The sequence below is a fragment of the Daphnia pulex genome, chromosome 10, assembly GCF_021134715.1.
Source record: "Daphnia pulex isolate KAP4 chromosome 10, ASM2113471v1".
NCBI lineage: Eukaryota > Metazoa > Arthropoda > Branchiopoda > Diplostraca > Daphniidae > Daphnia > Daphnia pulex.
This window is the reverse complement of record NC_060026.1, coordinates 12069934-12085805: the sequence shown is the minus strand read 5'-3', so window position 1 is coordinate 12085805 and position 15872 is coordinate 12069934. Positions and strand designations below refer to the sequence as shown.

Below are 15872 nucleotides of genomic sequence, written 5' to 3'. Positions count from 1 at the left end.
GTTGCCAGTTCGCTGAAATTGTGAAGAAAAAATTGGACGTGAACTAGTAACAGTTTTTTCATGGCGGCTTATGGAGTTTTACCGGTGTCAGTATTAGTTTAATGTTTCCCATTTCAGTCGTCTTCAGTTGCTATTCTTAATTAGATAACTACATTCCTTAGTTATCAGGTAATCTTTTAATTTTTATTTCACCTCGATAGTCATTGCAGTTAATTTATTATAATTTGTAAGTGTTGCAGACGGCCCCGTCTGTCTCCTTACTCCACCTATGAGCTCCTTTTTGTATTGTTTGGGTGCCCTGAGGGCCCTTGTCATTCTGAATGTGATTGTGACCGTCAGTGGGCGCGACTGTCATGTAAGACGGCCGGCGCACGAGAAAGTGACTAGTGAGTCAGACCTGGTGTAGCAGTTGAGACAAGTGTGTGTCTCTGTAAGCCTTACTGTCGTAAGCAAGTTTAAGAGAGAGCTTTGGCTAAATACCTGGCTCCATCGCGTGTATCGTGTTTCTTGTGAGTAATATATTCGTGTAAGCACCCTAATTTATTTGTCGTGTAGTTACTTATTCGTGTAACGTAAACAATCTGATTGGTCGAATCCGCTCGTCGGCTGAGCAGATTGCAACATAAGGCATTTTGTTATCAAAGACTATATCCTGCCCCGAGGAAAGAGAACCCCGCGCCACCCCTTTGTCCCCTCTTAGTTTCTTCCTTCGTCTCTTCTTTCCATTCTTCCCTTGGGGCAGGAAATGGCGATATTTTTTTGTAAATACGATTAGAACGTTTACAAAAAAATTAATAATAAATAAACTACAATGTCAAGTGAAGTCAGAAAACAATAAGTAACTTGCCAGATGATGAAAAATCCTTTAAGAATATAAAACAATAAAACAACCTGTTCTTTCACTTTGTATTATGTAATCGAAAATGAAGCTCCATAAGAGGGCTGCGTTAATTTCAGGCATGTTGTCCCTAATCGAGATTTTCGACCTTTTCCAGACCTGGCAACTCAGCATCCTAACGTTGTCTATACTAGTAGAAGCAATGTGATTTTTTTTGTTTGTTGTTGATTATAAGGCACTGGTGAGGACATCTGGCGGCCAGATTTGGGATTTGTCACCAGGTGATGGGCGTGGATTGGCCCTTTGTTCTTGCGTCATTCTTTTGTTTTCCGTCTCATTACTTCGTTTGGTATCTATAAGCGTGGTGTTAGCGTCTTGGAGGTTTTCTTTTTTCTTGTGTTGCTTATTTTGCTGTTATTAAGCTGATTGGTGGGTAGGGTTTGGTTGTTTTGGTTCACATTTTGCTGATGAGCTGCGTTTCTTTTAGGTATCTTAATAGCCATCTTTGGATTTCATGCTGTGTGCTGCTGTTGAGTTTTGGGTTGAGTCCAAGGAGGTTTCGTAAGTTGAGCTCTAAGTTGTGTGCTGTAAGCAAGATAATTGCTGATTTCTTCTCTCTCAGAATTTAGTGCTGGGCATTCTAGTAGTATGTGTTGAGTTGTCTCGTCATTTTCGTCGCAGTCTCGGCAAGTGGGGTTGATCTCGGTGTCAAATCTTGCTAGATTGGCTTTGAGCCTGTTTTGGTTTGTTCGTAGTCTAAATAGGATTCTGGTGACAGCCCGGGACTTGTGTTTGTGCCACTTCAGCATTCCTGGTTTGGTTCTTGTAAGAATGTTATCTTTTCGAAAGTTTTTTGAGTTTGCAAGCAGATACATGCCTAGAGTAAGAGAGACCACTCTCTTATCTCTAGTCTTCTGACATAGCTGCCTAACTATCTTTAATAGTATAGTCATTATAGCTGTTGTACCTCAAACAATTAGTAATGAGAAGTTTTATTAATGAGCACTATTTCTACATACTTTTTAAGTAAGTTTGTAAAAAAATTCAAAAATCGTACGTAGGGATCACATATAAATTTTCAATTAAAAATTAGAAAATAAGAAATGGGGGTCTAATTTTAAATATTTTTTTTTTTTTATTACATGTAATCAAGCTGTATGTGTTAATAAACGTGTGTTTCTAATTTAAATGTTTTTTGTGTAGATTTACTATTTTCTTCTTAATTTTAAAGTTACTGAAATTGGTTTCCGCGTCGAAATTTTTTCGCCGTGTTTAACACGGCGCTTATGGCGCTACGCGTCTTGTTAAAATTGATGCTACATAAAAACTAAATAACCTAAAAATCCCAAAATAGTCTAGTTTTGTAGCCAATATAACCTAGTTTACTTTGTATTAATTATATCTTATGAATATAGCACAGTAGAAAAGTTATAACCATTACCAAAAAAACTACCCTTTTTTAGGTTTTTCCAAATTCCGCAAAATTCAAGTTGCTTTTACAACACACCCGCCAGGGTGACATTTTTTTTTGGGGGGGGGGCGCTGCAACTTTTAATCGACTACAACTCTATAATTGAAACCTATTGTTATTGTTATCAAAAAATTCAAAATGCTAGCAGACACATTTTGATATCAATAACAATAACAATCAATTGTAGAGTTGTAGTCAATTAAAAGTTGCAGCCTGCAGCGCCCCCCCCCGAAAATGTCACCCTGGCGGGTGTGTTGTAAAAGCAACTTGAATTTTGCGGAATTTGGAAAAACCTAAAAAAGGGTAGTTTTTTTGGTAATGGTTATAACTTTTCTACTGTGCTATATTCATAAGATATAATTAATACAAAGTAAACTAGGTTATATTGGCTACAAAACTAGACTATTTTGGGATTTTTAGGTTATTTAGTTTTTATGTAGCATCAATTTTAACAAGACGCGTAGCGCCATAAGCGCCGTGTTAAACACGGCGAAAAAATTTCGACGCGGAAACCAATTTCAGTAACTTTAAAGTTAAGAAAAAAATAGTAAATCTACTCAAAAAACATTTAAATTAGAAACACACGTTTATTAACACATACAGTTTGATTACATGTAATAAAAACAAAAAGATATTTAAAATTAGACCCCCATTTCTTATTTTCTGATTTTTAATTGAAAATTTATATGTGATCCCTAAGTACGATTTTTGAATTTTTTTACACACTTACTTAAAAAGTATGTAGAAATAGTGCTCATTAATAAAACTTCTCATTACTAATTGTTTGAGGTACACCCCCTTTTTCGGCTAAAATTACTATACTATAACCTTGTAACGTATATTCCTAAGAGCTTAGAGTGCTTGGTTGCTAGATGGCACTGGTGTTTTTACTTATTACCACTCCTGCCGAAAGTAAAACTACAATACCTTCTTAATTTTCTTATTTTACTTAGATTCGTAAACATAGTTGGAATCAGCGAAAAAACTACATTTATTGATGTTTTCCAGTAATTATCTAATGAAAAAACCCCACCCGACTAGCTTTAAAACGGCGAGATAGGTGAAGAGTCCCGTCCCGTCCCGTCCCGTCCCGTCCCGTCCCGTCCCGTCCCGTCCCGTCCCGTCCCGTCCCGTCCCGTCCCGTCCCGTCCCGTCCCGTCCCGTCCCGTCCCGTCCCGTCCCGTCCCGTCCCGTCCCGTCCCGTCCCGTCCCGTCCCGTCCCGTCCCGTCCCGTCCCGTCCCGTCCCGTCCCGTCCCGTCCCGTCCCGTCCCGTCCCGTCCCGTCCCGTCCCGTCCCGTCCCGTCCCGTCCCGTCCCGTCCCGTCCCGTCCCGTCCCGTCCCGTCCCGTCCCGTCCCGTCCCGTCCCGTCCCGTCCCGTCCCGTCCCGTCTTGGAGTGCTGCTCTTCTAGCCCCTTCTAGCGGGTAGCGGCTGTGCTAATCACCACCAAGCGGGTGTGTTACTCACTAATGCAAAACACTTGGGAAAATATGCAAAATTTGGGCCTAGAATATCGGTTATAACTTCTAAACGAATCCCTGGTAGCACGCCTCTATCTATAGGATATACGTCGCCCATCTTTTCAGCCGAGTGAGATATCTTAACCCGACGTCCATAGGATTGCCTATGTCTATACTAATGTCGCGCTGTAAGACATCCAAATGGGTACGGCTTACAGCCGTCTTCAAAATACTTAAATTTAAGCAAAAAGAAAAAAAAAGAAACGTTCCTCGGTGGGCGCGAAACCACGTTCTTTAGAGTGGTACTCCAGTACTCTACCCACTACACCACATTCTAATACTTTCAACTGTATTTGGTTCAAAGGCTCTAAATTAATATTAGCAGTTAAAATTATGAAAATTTAAAGTCCTTGTCGTGTTGAAAAATCGTTGTTAAAATCATCTATCCTGTGGACAGATAATTTGGACATTTCACAGACGTCATGTTACGTCTGTCTGTTAAGCGTCTGATTTCTAGTACAAATGGATGTCCGTGATCGTATGATAAACGTACATCTATAGTACATCTATACGAAGATAGCATAAGGCCGTAGTAAATTGATTATCCATGTGATATCCAATTTAGGTTGTAGCTAGATAAGATTTGATTTAGACATTAAGACATCTATATGATAGACGATGGATGTGAGTGTGCTACCAGGGATGCCCCCTTTTTGAAAATACGAATGATAGTGATAGAATGATTATTTAGCTATCGAATGAACCCAAGGGCGGATTTCTATGTGCTAAGATGTAATGGAAATAATGTTTTTAAAAAACCCATTTTTCCCATAAGCCGCTGTGTAATAAAACAGAAAACCTTTTTAGCGCAGAAAAAAATGGGTTTTACGTTTAATTTTGTTTAAATACTAAATCTCTACATAACTGCACCAAAATTTGGGCACTTATAGAATGAACGATTTCCTACCATTTTATATTGCTTAACATCTTTTATTTCAACTACCCTGCTAGCATAAGATATCCTAGGACTTCCTATGTTAGTCCCTTCATCCAAGGGACGTCACGTCCCTTTGGGAACAACTAGGGATATCTATAGGATTATTTTTCTTGGTCGTCAAATAGACGTCCAATTTTTACGTCCTAAGGACGTAAAAGTTGGACGCATTTAGGACAATAAATATTGAATGTTCTGTTGACATCCATCTACCTTCCCAGTTCCCACCGTATATAATCCATACATGATAAAGTCTATAAATATCATATTGGAGATGAGCGGTGAAGTAATTAATAAAACATTATTTTAACTTAATTATTTGTAAATCTACGATATGATTTCTTTGTAATTATAACAAATACATTAATTTTTGTAAATATTATATTGAAATAAAATCTTCGCTTTATTCCATATTTAATATTCTTTCCTCCTTAAAATATTGTTGCAATAACTCAATCTAGAACTTTATTACTAAGTGCACATATAAGAACTAGGTCATTATTCTATTCATTGTACAAGTGCCACATCAGATGAAGATGTGGCGAATAAATAAAAGTGCAGCAGTATCGATGAAAGAAGTAGTTGGATGGGTGACCAGGAATTTTTAACAAGCAATCCACCACTCAACCGCACCAAATCCATGGACCCCACTTTTTTTTCCCATTCCGCTATGGGACCAAAAAATCTGAAATAATTCAGGCATATCCAGTTTTTTACTCCGGATTCACCTGTGTTTGCAGAATTTAAATATTCCCTGCTGTTCGGGAGATATTTAATGGTAAAGTTTGAGTTTTTTCAAATTTTAACAATTTTAGGGGGTCTTTGGCATCGCTTTTTGGGTAAATCCTAACCTTTAAAAAAAAACAAATTCAACCAAAAGTTTGCTCGGCCATCCTTTAATACCAATCCAAAAGGAATTTACATTCCGAATTAGATTGGCCGAGTTATTTCCAATCTAGTAAAGTGTAATTTTGACCAGTTTCCCACCCAGCCTAGTCGCCATTATTTATGACTCTCCCTCGCGTTCCTAGCGGATGACAGACGAAGCATACGAGTTCTCTACACCTCGGGCTTCATATTGCCGGCCACTAGACTATATGAAAAGGCCTACAGTACGTCCCCCGGTCTAAAGTGAAGGCCAGGAAAGCGTAGCTTCGTCTGTCATCCGCTAGGAACGCGAGGGAGAGTCATAAAAAATGGCGACTAGGCTGGGTGGGAAACTGGTCAAAATTACACTTTAGTAGATTAGAAATAACTCGGCCAATCTAATTCGGAATGTAAATTCCTTTTGGATTGGTATTAAGGGATGGTCGAGCAAACTTTTGGTTCAATTAGTTTTTTTTTAAAGGTTAGGATTTACCCAAAAAGCGATGCCAAAGACCCCCTAAAATTGTTAAAATTTGAATAAACTAAAACTTTAACATTAAATATCTCCCGAACGGCAGGGAATATTTAAATTCTGCAAACACAGGTGAATCCGGAGTAAAAAACTGAATATGCCTGAATTATTTCAGATTTCTTGGTCCCATAGCGGAATGGGAAAAAAAGTGGGGTCCATGGATTTGGTGCGGTTGAGTGGTGGATTGCTTGTTAAATCATAACTATATTGTTAAATTTTTTATGATAAAAACAATGCTCACAAGAAAAAAAAACTGTATATACAGTACCTACCAGAAGTTTGGAAACGCTAGAGAGAAGCTTATGTAAAAAGCCGATTTTCGCCGCGTTCCCAAAAATCAGGTTTTTCACGGAGAGTATTGAAATTTTTTTTGGAAGTAGCCATAATAGTTGGCTACTTCTTGAATTTTTTTCAGATTTTTATATTTAGGGGGGCATCTACAAATGGATGTAAAAGTTTGGAAACACGCTGTAGAAGCGTATTAAAAAGTGGCTACTTTGCCGCTCTCTAAATAGAAAAAAAATAACCCTATAAAGACGCCAACAAATGCAAAATAAAGAGCTTTGTTAGCTCTATGACATTTGTCATTTTCAAATTTTTTGAGTTTCATTTAATATAATTAATTTGAAATTGAAAATGAGATTGAAATATTTGTATTTGTTTTTATTATTACGCATGTACGAGAAGTCGCAGAACCTGCTGGACAAGCAGATCGAGCTGCTGGAGCGCAAATATGGCGGGCGGGGTCGAGCCAGCCCATCCCAGGCCGCAACAGCAGTTGATTTGCGTCCTCATTCCCGCCACCACATTCTACCCGATTCAAAAAGTCGATGACGACTTAAATAGAAGACCTTACCATAAATATTTTATATATTTATCAGAGGATTCTGGTGATGGCTCCCTCTCAAATTCCCCTTTTTCCTCCCGAAAACTCTCTGCCAGCGGCTCTTCGAAGAGTTCCTTTGGAGACGACCTCGCCTCTGACACGGACGGTTCAACACAAAGTCCCCTCCGGAGCCCTCTGCAAGGGACGACGCGGCAGTATCTCGCCATAGGTAAAAAAATTCTCCTTCACGGAGCAGATAAAACCCAAGGCTTGAGCGCTCTCTGGACTCAAGAAGGGGAATTTTTCCGGCTTCATCTCGAAGGAAAGCTCAAAGAGCCCCATCATCTGGTGGTGGAGGGAGCCTTGCTGCTGAGTTTAGTGGGTCTGAATCTGGCCAGATTGTCCACGACTGTTTCCGAAACCACTTTTCTGGGGCAGACGTTGGTGGAAGACGCCCAATTTGAAACCATCTCCTTTTTAGAAGGTACCCAGACTGCTTCCAAAGTGAGCGTTGCTCCGGGCGCTGTTCTTATTTACCGAAACCTGGCGTTCGCAAAGGAAGTCTCGCTAGAAAATCACGGAACCGTGCGTGGCCTCGAGAATGGATTTGTGCGCTTAGGTAAGGCGCAGATAACAAACGTGGGTGTTTGGGGTCTTCTGGGACCTCAAACATGGACCGGCCCAGGAGTTTTCAGCCAGGAAGAAACAGGGGTTTTTGAAGGGCAAGCCCTTTGGAAGGTGGATGAACTCAGGCTTCTCAACCGCGGGAAAATAGTGCTTGAAGGCTGGGGCGGAACACTTTCTACCTGTCAGAACGCGGGAGAGATCAGAGCCCAAAAACTTGATCGGTTGGTGATTCAAAACTTTGAGAACACGGGCAACTGGATGGGATCGGGTAAAATTGTTTTGGAAGGAGTCTCCATCAACCGTGGAAGTATCGCACCTTGGAAAGAAGCTCCAGAGTTTTTTCTGAAACTGGGTGGTTCTTTCATTAATTTTGAGACGCTCTGCGTTACATGCCTTTATGGCTCTGAAGCTTTCACAAATGCGGGACGGGCGGTTCTGGAAGATGTTAGTGCCGAGAAAATCCTTCTTCAGAATTCCGGGACTCTCGAAGCAAAAACTCTCACCCTTCGTGATCATGGGGTCGAAAACACCGGGGAATTGCGGGCCGAAATTCTTGCGAGTCCCGGGAAAGAAATCTGCAACGACGGTGCCCTGTTTGTAGAAAATTTGCGTGTTAAAAGACTTCTGAACCTTGGAAAGGCACATCTATCCCGGGTGGAGGCCAATGAGATCGAAAACAGTGGAGAGGTCTTTTTGAGCTGCTCTCCTGTCTCTTTTCTGAGGTGCACAGGTGGTGGAACCTTCCATTTCCCTCCTTTTAGTTCGCCACACCTCCCAGAATTCTTGAAGACAGGCCGCTGGTATGTGGAGCACATGACGCTTCAAGAAACGCCTGGAGAATTCAAACCTGTTCGAGTTGGGGCGTTTGATTTATCGATTGGGAAACTTACCTTGGAGGCTCATCTCGAGAACATCGGGGTTTTACAAGTGGAGACTTTGAAGGGTTCGGGGCGCACGGTTCTCAACACAGGCAGTTTCACCTGCAGTAAAAAATTGAAATGTCAGCGTCTTCAAAACGACAGGGATTTGTTTGGGTCAGGAGAGTGGAGGATCACAGACCATTTCCTAAACAACGCTTTGTTTACAACCTATGGTACCCATCAGCTCAAAGCTGAAGCATTCACCCATTGTGGAGCTATGCAAGGTGTTGGATCCGACAGCGTCTTCACCTTCAACGGTCTGCGTTTCATCAATGGTCTTGTGCCGTCAAATGCGCCTTACAGAGAGCGCACTGAAAGGGCCGCCGAACCCGTTTTTGGCGTTGAGAGAACGAAACTGTGTGCTCAGCCTGTCTATCCTCCGACTTCCTTACCTATACGGTCACCTGTTTCCTTAAAAACAACGGTTCAAAGTGAAGGAGGAATGCTTTTTTGCGTCCGGGAGCTTGTCAATAGCCGCTGGGGAAAGATTACGGTGCAGGGAAGCTTGGAGGTGGTTGTTGAACAAGGGGATATTCTTGTCGGAGATTATATGCCTGGCCCTCTAAGAAGCGCACATTCAACGAGCAACCGCACCAGAACAGGAACGAATTTAGATGGCATACTCTTGTGCTTCCCGATTACGTATCAAGGTGGCCAAAGCAATGGAGGGGGATTTTCGAGCCAGGGGCCATTGACGTTGCGTACACCCGCAGGAGCTGTGCGGGCCAATTACGGAACTTTGGCGAGTGAGGCTCTTTTATCGCTGCAAGCCCAGGAATTTCAGTGTATCGCCACAAACGTAATGGCTCAAGAAGCCCTGATTGAGACGCCAGTACTGCGGATTGTTCGTGATCAGCTCTACTGGAGTCCTTACCGCGGCTATGTGGAGGCGTTCTGTGGAGGGAGATGGAAATGGCACCGGACATTTGTAAGCGGCTCCTCACCCCATGACCGGTCAGAAGCAAGCACACTGCAGATCAGAGGAAACTGCAAGGTTGTGGGACTCATAAACGGCTGCGTCGAAAGCTCAAAAATTCTAGCAGGATGCAATCTCAACGTTAACGGTGTCGAGCATCATGGAAAAGGCTCAACAATTCTTGTGTACGGGACCAGTGGTGCTCAAAGCGCTGAAGTCTCTCAGATTACAGGAGGTCAGAACGTCTCTTTTAATATTGACGATTTTCGGGTAGATGGTGCCCTTGTGGGCGGAGTCCTCCTAGACATCAATGTGCGCAATTTAATTGGACGTTCGGGACGTCGAGAGAACGTCGAAACCCAAGCCCTTAACTTAAACGATTTTGCATGTAAGAAATTTCCTGGTTTTGTAACCATTGACGATACAGACACAGTGCGTTTGACGATTCCCTGGGGTGACGAAACGAAACTCCCAACTTTGGCGTGGCTCGGACATTCTGAGACGTCCATCAGTCTTGCACCCTCTTTGATGCGATTCCTCATGCCGCATCTGGTCGGTTATCTGGGGCTCGATGCGCTCATGCCAGAAAATTTAGACCAGTTGGCGAACAACGGACAGCAAGCTGCACGCGAAGGTCTCGAAGCGCTGCCTCCAGGGTCAACAGCTGCTGAAAAAACTGTTGGCGAGGAAACCTCTCTCGCACTTCCGTCTTGCGTCGATTTGCAACGCGTGGCCGCAAATTTTGGCAGTTTCCTGTTTACGCAGGGACGTGATGTGTGGCTTCAGCCTTCTCCTCATCAACAAAATCTGATACAGGCAGGAAAATCTTCCGCAACGACAGTTCTGTACGGCAAAGAGCATGCGCACATCACTGTTCAAGAACACACTGATTTTGAGGGTGTCGTGGTCGCAACAGAAGGGGAAGCAGAAGACGCCATTAGAGTACAGAGTGGAACAGCCAACGTCCGTGCGGCAACGCACAGTGAAACGCACGCACTCTCGAATGGTGTGCGCATCTCGGAAATTCTGGATCAACCTAGTGGTTTCTTGGCGCCTTATGGGGGAGCGATTGTGGAGACCCAGAGGCTTCACACCCAGGCAGCGACGCTTTTTGCTACAAAAAAACACATTTTTCTCCGGAGCACAGAAGGGGAAATGCGCGTTGAGACACAGACACTTCACGACAAAATCGCCACAGTGAAAAGTCACAAACGTGGAGGAGTGGGCGGAGGATGGATAACAGAAACCAACGTGATGGAGACGACCTTGGAGATGCCCTGTCAGCTCGCAAATGAGACGGCCGTTTATGTTGCAGGAGCGAAAGGGTCTACGCTGGTGGCCCCACAGATCAAGACGTCTTTCCTCACGTTGGATGGAGGAGAAGGGCCTGTTCACCTGCTGCATGCGATCAACGTGCAGTCGTCTGTTGATTCCTGGGACAAGAGTGGCACCTTCTCCAATAGTTCAGGGAGCGAGCGGAAGGTTGAGCATCGCCTCGTTCCAGCGATTCTTGAGACCAACGACTTGAATCTCAAAGGACAAGGTGCCATTTTCTCGGGCTCTGTTATCCAGATTCCCGGAACTGTTCAGGATACGACGCGTGACGGTACGCAGATTCTGACGGCAAAAACTAAAAATACAATCGAACGGCATTATGAGTCTTCCAAATTGCTGCAAGACCGTGAGGTGATCCAGGAGGGGGGCATTGACACGCTTTTACAACCGAGGCCTCAGATAGGAAACTGGGTCCGAGACGTACCCAGAAATACGACCGGGGTCCTTGTTTTAGAAGGGGTATGTGGAAAAATCGAACGCCTTGACCTCAAAGATGCGGCACTGACGGTTCGCGACGCGACGCAAGGAGCTTGGGGCAACGAGATGGCCACAACGTCCGGTCTGGTGGGTGGTCCTTTTCAAGCAGAACCGTTGGCGAGTGCGCTTCAAAATAGAAACAGCGACGCACATCCGTTCCTTCAAGCGGTTGCAAGCGCCGAAATTCTCCACGCTGCTTTTGGCGTTGTGCAAGCAGCGAGTCAGATTCTTGACGTTTTGAAAGCAGGAAGTAAGGGAATTCTCTCTCCCGCACTTTCAATCTCTCAGATTTTTCTTCAACGTTACGGAACGACCACCTTTGGGAAGCAGAAATCAAGCAACAGTTTTAATCAACAATCTTCTATTCCCTCGCAATTAGAGATCAAGAATGCCCGCATCACCAACAACACGTTTGTAAAATTGCAGGGTCACATTACGGGGCACAATTGGTATTTGCGGACAAAGCAGTTTCAAGGCACCTTCAGTCTGGATGAGGGGCAGCACGTCCAGACCAGCTCTTCCCGGACAATGAGTATCAACCCCTTTGGAGGCGTAGGCATTGGACGCAATCAGGGTCAGGGCTCCAGGTCGCAGAAATTCCCCAGCTTGAGCACGCTCAGGCTCGAGAAGCTGGATTTAGCAGCGCCTCAGATGGACCTCGTAGGCTTTGAGATTCAAACGCACAGAGGACGTGCAGAAATTGGGGAGATGGTCTTTCAAGGCGTGTGTGGGGAGCACCATGAAGAGAGAGAAAGCTCGGGATTCTCTGTGAATCTCTCGCTTAATCCCGTCTCCTACGTTGGTTCCCAAGCCGCTTTTACAGCTGCGACAGCCCTTTCGGCTCAACAAGAGAAGAAGAGCCATTGCCGGCGCATTCAAACACTTGGTGCAGGGATCTTCAGTGTTCATCCACTGACAGGGCGAATCCAGAAGCTCCGCACGATTGGCCAGGAGACAGGGATTGGAACGCTGGACGCTGAAACAGCGCAGACAAGCCTCACATCTGATGCCACAACCCAGGCAAGCACGCATCTGACCGTCACGCAAGAAACCCACGAAAAACTCGAGGAATTTGACAGAGAGGACCACACCGCTTTTTCGATTCCCCTGAGTACGATTGGAGGGATGGTTTCGGATGGAATGTGGATTCGGGAGAAACTGAGTTCAATTCAAGAACGCATTGTACGTGCTGAGGCGGAAGAGACGAGCAAGAAAATCATCTCAGAAACCCTCAATGAACCACAGAGAGAACCTTTGAGTGTTCAGGAGAAAGCGCAAGCAGAAGCATCCGTGAAGATGTTTATGGCTGATGCAGAGGTGAAAGAAGCGCTTCATACTGTGGTTCGGGCCAAACGCCTGCTGATTGAAGCACGGGTGGAAGCAGAGGCGCGCCACTTTCAAGAGAGGTCTCCAGCTCCTTCAAAGCCAACCCGTGTTGTTAAAGCGTCTCAGGGAAGCCCCTCAGCTGGCACTCTTCACCCAAGACCTTCTCCAGCACAAACCATCTCTGTCCCCAATACAGATTCCTCAAGAACGCCTGAAGTGACAGTTTCCGGTGTATCCAGGGTGACGACTGAGATGAAAGTGCAAGCGGCGTATGAAGACGTGGTGGTGGCACAAGGGATGTTGGGCCGGGCTTACGGGCGGTTTGCGCGTGAATATCCCGACACGGCGTCTTTTGTCTCTCGGGCTAAAAACGAGATTTTGTGGATTGTGGGCACAGGCCTTTGTCTCTGGGGATATGCGGAAGCAACGGCTACGGGTGTGGCTGTGGGGGGAATCCTTGGTGGTCCTCCTGGGGCTATTGCGGGCGGGGTTTTGGGCATAATCGGGGCGAACGCGCTGGATCAAACCGCTGGTGCAGCGACAGAAGCTGTTCTCAACAAGGCTTACGCGTTGAGCCCCACAATCGGAGAATTTTTGGAGCTTACGGCGGGTGTTCTCATGGTTCGAGGTGGCCGCAAGCTCCTCACCAGACAAATAAGAAGCGCAACGACCCCCGCTCTTAAAAAAATCGCCGAACCTAAACAAGCGCCTCCGCCCCTTCCAAAAAGAAAAGCGAAATCCGCAGAGCCCAGTTCCGGGGTAATTCCAAAACGCACGCCTCCATCATTGCCTCCGTTGAAACTAAAACAAACGCCCCCTTTTGTCCCCCCAAAACCAGGAGCAAGTACGAGCTTAACTTCCAGCGTCAGCGTCAACCAACTAACTGCTGCCTATGAAAAAAACGGGCACCTCCAAAAAGGAGGTAGAAATGTGGAGACCACGGTGGTAAATTCTTCCGGGTTGCTGACGACGGCCTTTTCGAGAGATGCCAGGGCTTGCATGAGGGATGTAGAGGCACGTTCTGGGATATCGATGAGACCCGAGCACAGCCGACTTTTGAAACAAAACCTGCAACAAAATAAGTACAGAAAATTGGAAGGGGAGGCAAAACAACTGCATAAGGATGGCTACACACCGGCTGTAAAAGAAAGGCTCAAAAAAGAATGGTCAGAGCATTATGATCGCCCTTGGCCGACGACACCGAACCCCAAGACAGGGGAACCGATGCACCATCAATTTCACCATATCATACCACAGAAAGTTGGTGGCCCACATGAATGGTGGAATGGGCATCCTGTATGGCAACCAGAACACCAGGGAGGTGTTCATGGGAAAAATGCCCCTCTCACAATAATTTTAAAGGGTATGGATCAGTGAGTGATTTTTCTTTCATAAAGCCTTATATGGGGCAAAATTACGGAATATTTTCGTCTTTTTTTCTTTCTTCCTTACTTCTTTCTTGAAAAAATATCCTCCCCCTCTTTTCTGGAAACAAGTCATTTCCTTTCCATCCTTTCATTACGCTCACCCTGCGTTGGTGATCGCGTTGGCTTTGTTTGTCGTATAAAACCCCATCAATTGCAGTTCTTCTTTAGTCAATGCTAGGCTGTTCACCCAGTCTAGTGTTGATTGACACCCTTTGGCGAGTCAAGTGTCAGGCCGTTTATTCGACCTGCTACTGGCCTGCTCGTTCCCCGTTTTTTAACTTGTCGTATTTGTGTCTTTCTTGAGCTTGACGCTGGCTATACGGCTACGGCTGTGTGTATGCCTCCAACCTTTTGAGGCATCCCTGCTAGCACGCTTACATCTCAACAACGTACCCTTCTATCCATATTGGACGATTGGATATACATTTGGGTCATCCATGGTACGTTGAATGTCTATCCTAATGTCACATCATTCTACGTAAACTTTTTACTTTTATAGGATATCCAAATGGACAAGATGTGGACGCGTTTGAAATTTTACCCTGGCCACATTTGGATGTAGATTATACACTGTTTGTCCATGTTTTGGACTATCCACCCTACAAACAATTGAGCCGAAATATGTACAGCCGAAATAAATTTTAATTAAATAAAGTTGGCCATGAATGAAATGTAATACTCATTGTATTTTCCACTTACAAATATAGCGATAAGTGTAAGACTGTAATCACTTAATGGCTAACTTTTTCACTTTCAACTTATTCGTTCCCTGTTATTTGCCCTTATCCTGGCCTCTAATACCTCCCATATACCTATGGTTCCAACACCATCCGCGAGTGGCGTGGATCCCAGCCACAAGCCGAATCCGGCCGAATCATAAAAATTTTAATATACGATTCGGCCAGTTACATTTTTTCAACGTCCCCGAAAATTATTTTTTTGGCCGAAAAACTTGTGCTGGCCGAAGAAAAAGGATGGCCGAATCATATAAATTTTTATGTGTAATTCGGCCACTGGCCGAAACATACAAATTTTTCTGTAACATTCGGACAGCGGCCGAATCATACAAATAATTTTTGTTGCATTCGGCCAAATATTTTCTGGCCGAATCGTACTGTATTCGCTATTTTATAGCAATTTTATTCTAGTTTAAGGTGGTATATATTTTTTTTTGTAATGGGTTCCTTAGTAATTCATATTTTAGTTTATTTAATGTTGTTTGGCTTCGGGTTAAACGGGACATGGAAAACGGGGTAAAACAGGTATTGCCAGATCAACGTTATTTCCAGAAAAACGCCCCCTGGCAACAAAAACAAAGGAAAAATGATCGAAAAAACTTTTTTGATAGTATCGCCACTTCTACTTTATAAAATAAATAAAAATTCAGCACTTCTGAAAGGGAAAGGAATTCCCTTTTCACCAGTGCATGATTTAATAAATATAATTAAGCCTTTGCTGAGAAAAACGATGTTCAATTTTACCCCTGGCTCTGTTCCGTTTAACCCTAATTTTTTTGTTTTTTCGGAATTTTTTCATGTTGGCATTTCATCACATAACTCTTAAACGTAACAACGAAAAAAATTTAAAAAAATTACCAAATGTAAATAAATGCCAGGGAATCACCCCTATACTTTTATTTTTTCATAATTCTTATTTTTATATAAATGGCAGCGTAAAGAAAAAAAAATGTCCCACATAGCCCCGGTCTCCCCTACATCCCCCCCCCCTGGTTTGTGAACGGACTCCTGCGGAATCCGCCATGTTGGCTTTTAAGTGATTCGCATAGGGAAAAAAAGGGTGTCTACAGAGCGTTCCCAAAAAGCTACCCTTCCCGTGAATTAAAAGTTCAAAAAAAAA

General features: G+C 44.0%; 1 protein-coding gene across 1 annotated transcript; it reads left to right on the top strand.

The window, feature by feature from the left end:
• Positions 1–378: 378 nt before the first annotated feature.
• Positions 379–14742, top strand: LOC124205871. Its single transcript, XM_046603415.1, has 3 exons — positions 379–509; positions 6849–14455; positions 14515–14742. Exon 2 carries the CDS (start codon positions 6895–6897, stop codon positions 13963–13965), a length of 7071 nt encoding a protein of 2356 aa, XP_046459371.1. The 5' UTR covers positions 379–509; positions 6849–6894; the 3' UTR covers positions 13966–14455; positions 14515–14742.
• Positions 14743–15872: the final 1130 nt, after the last annotated feature.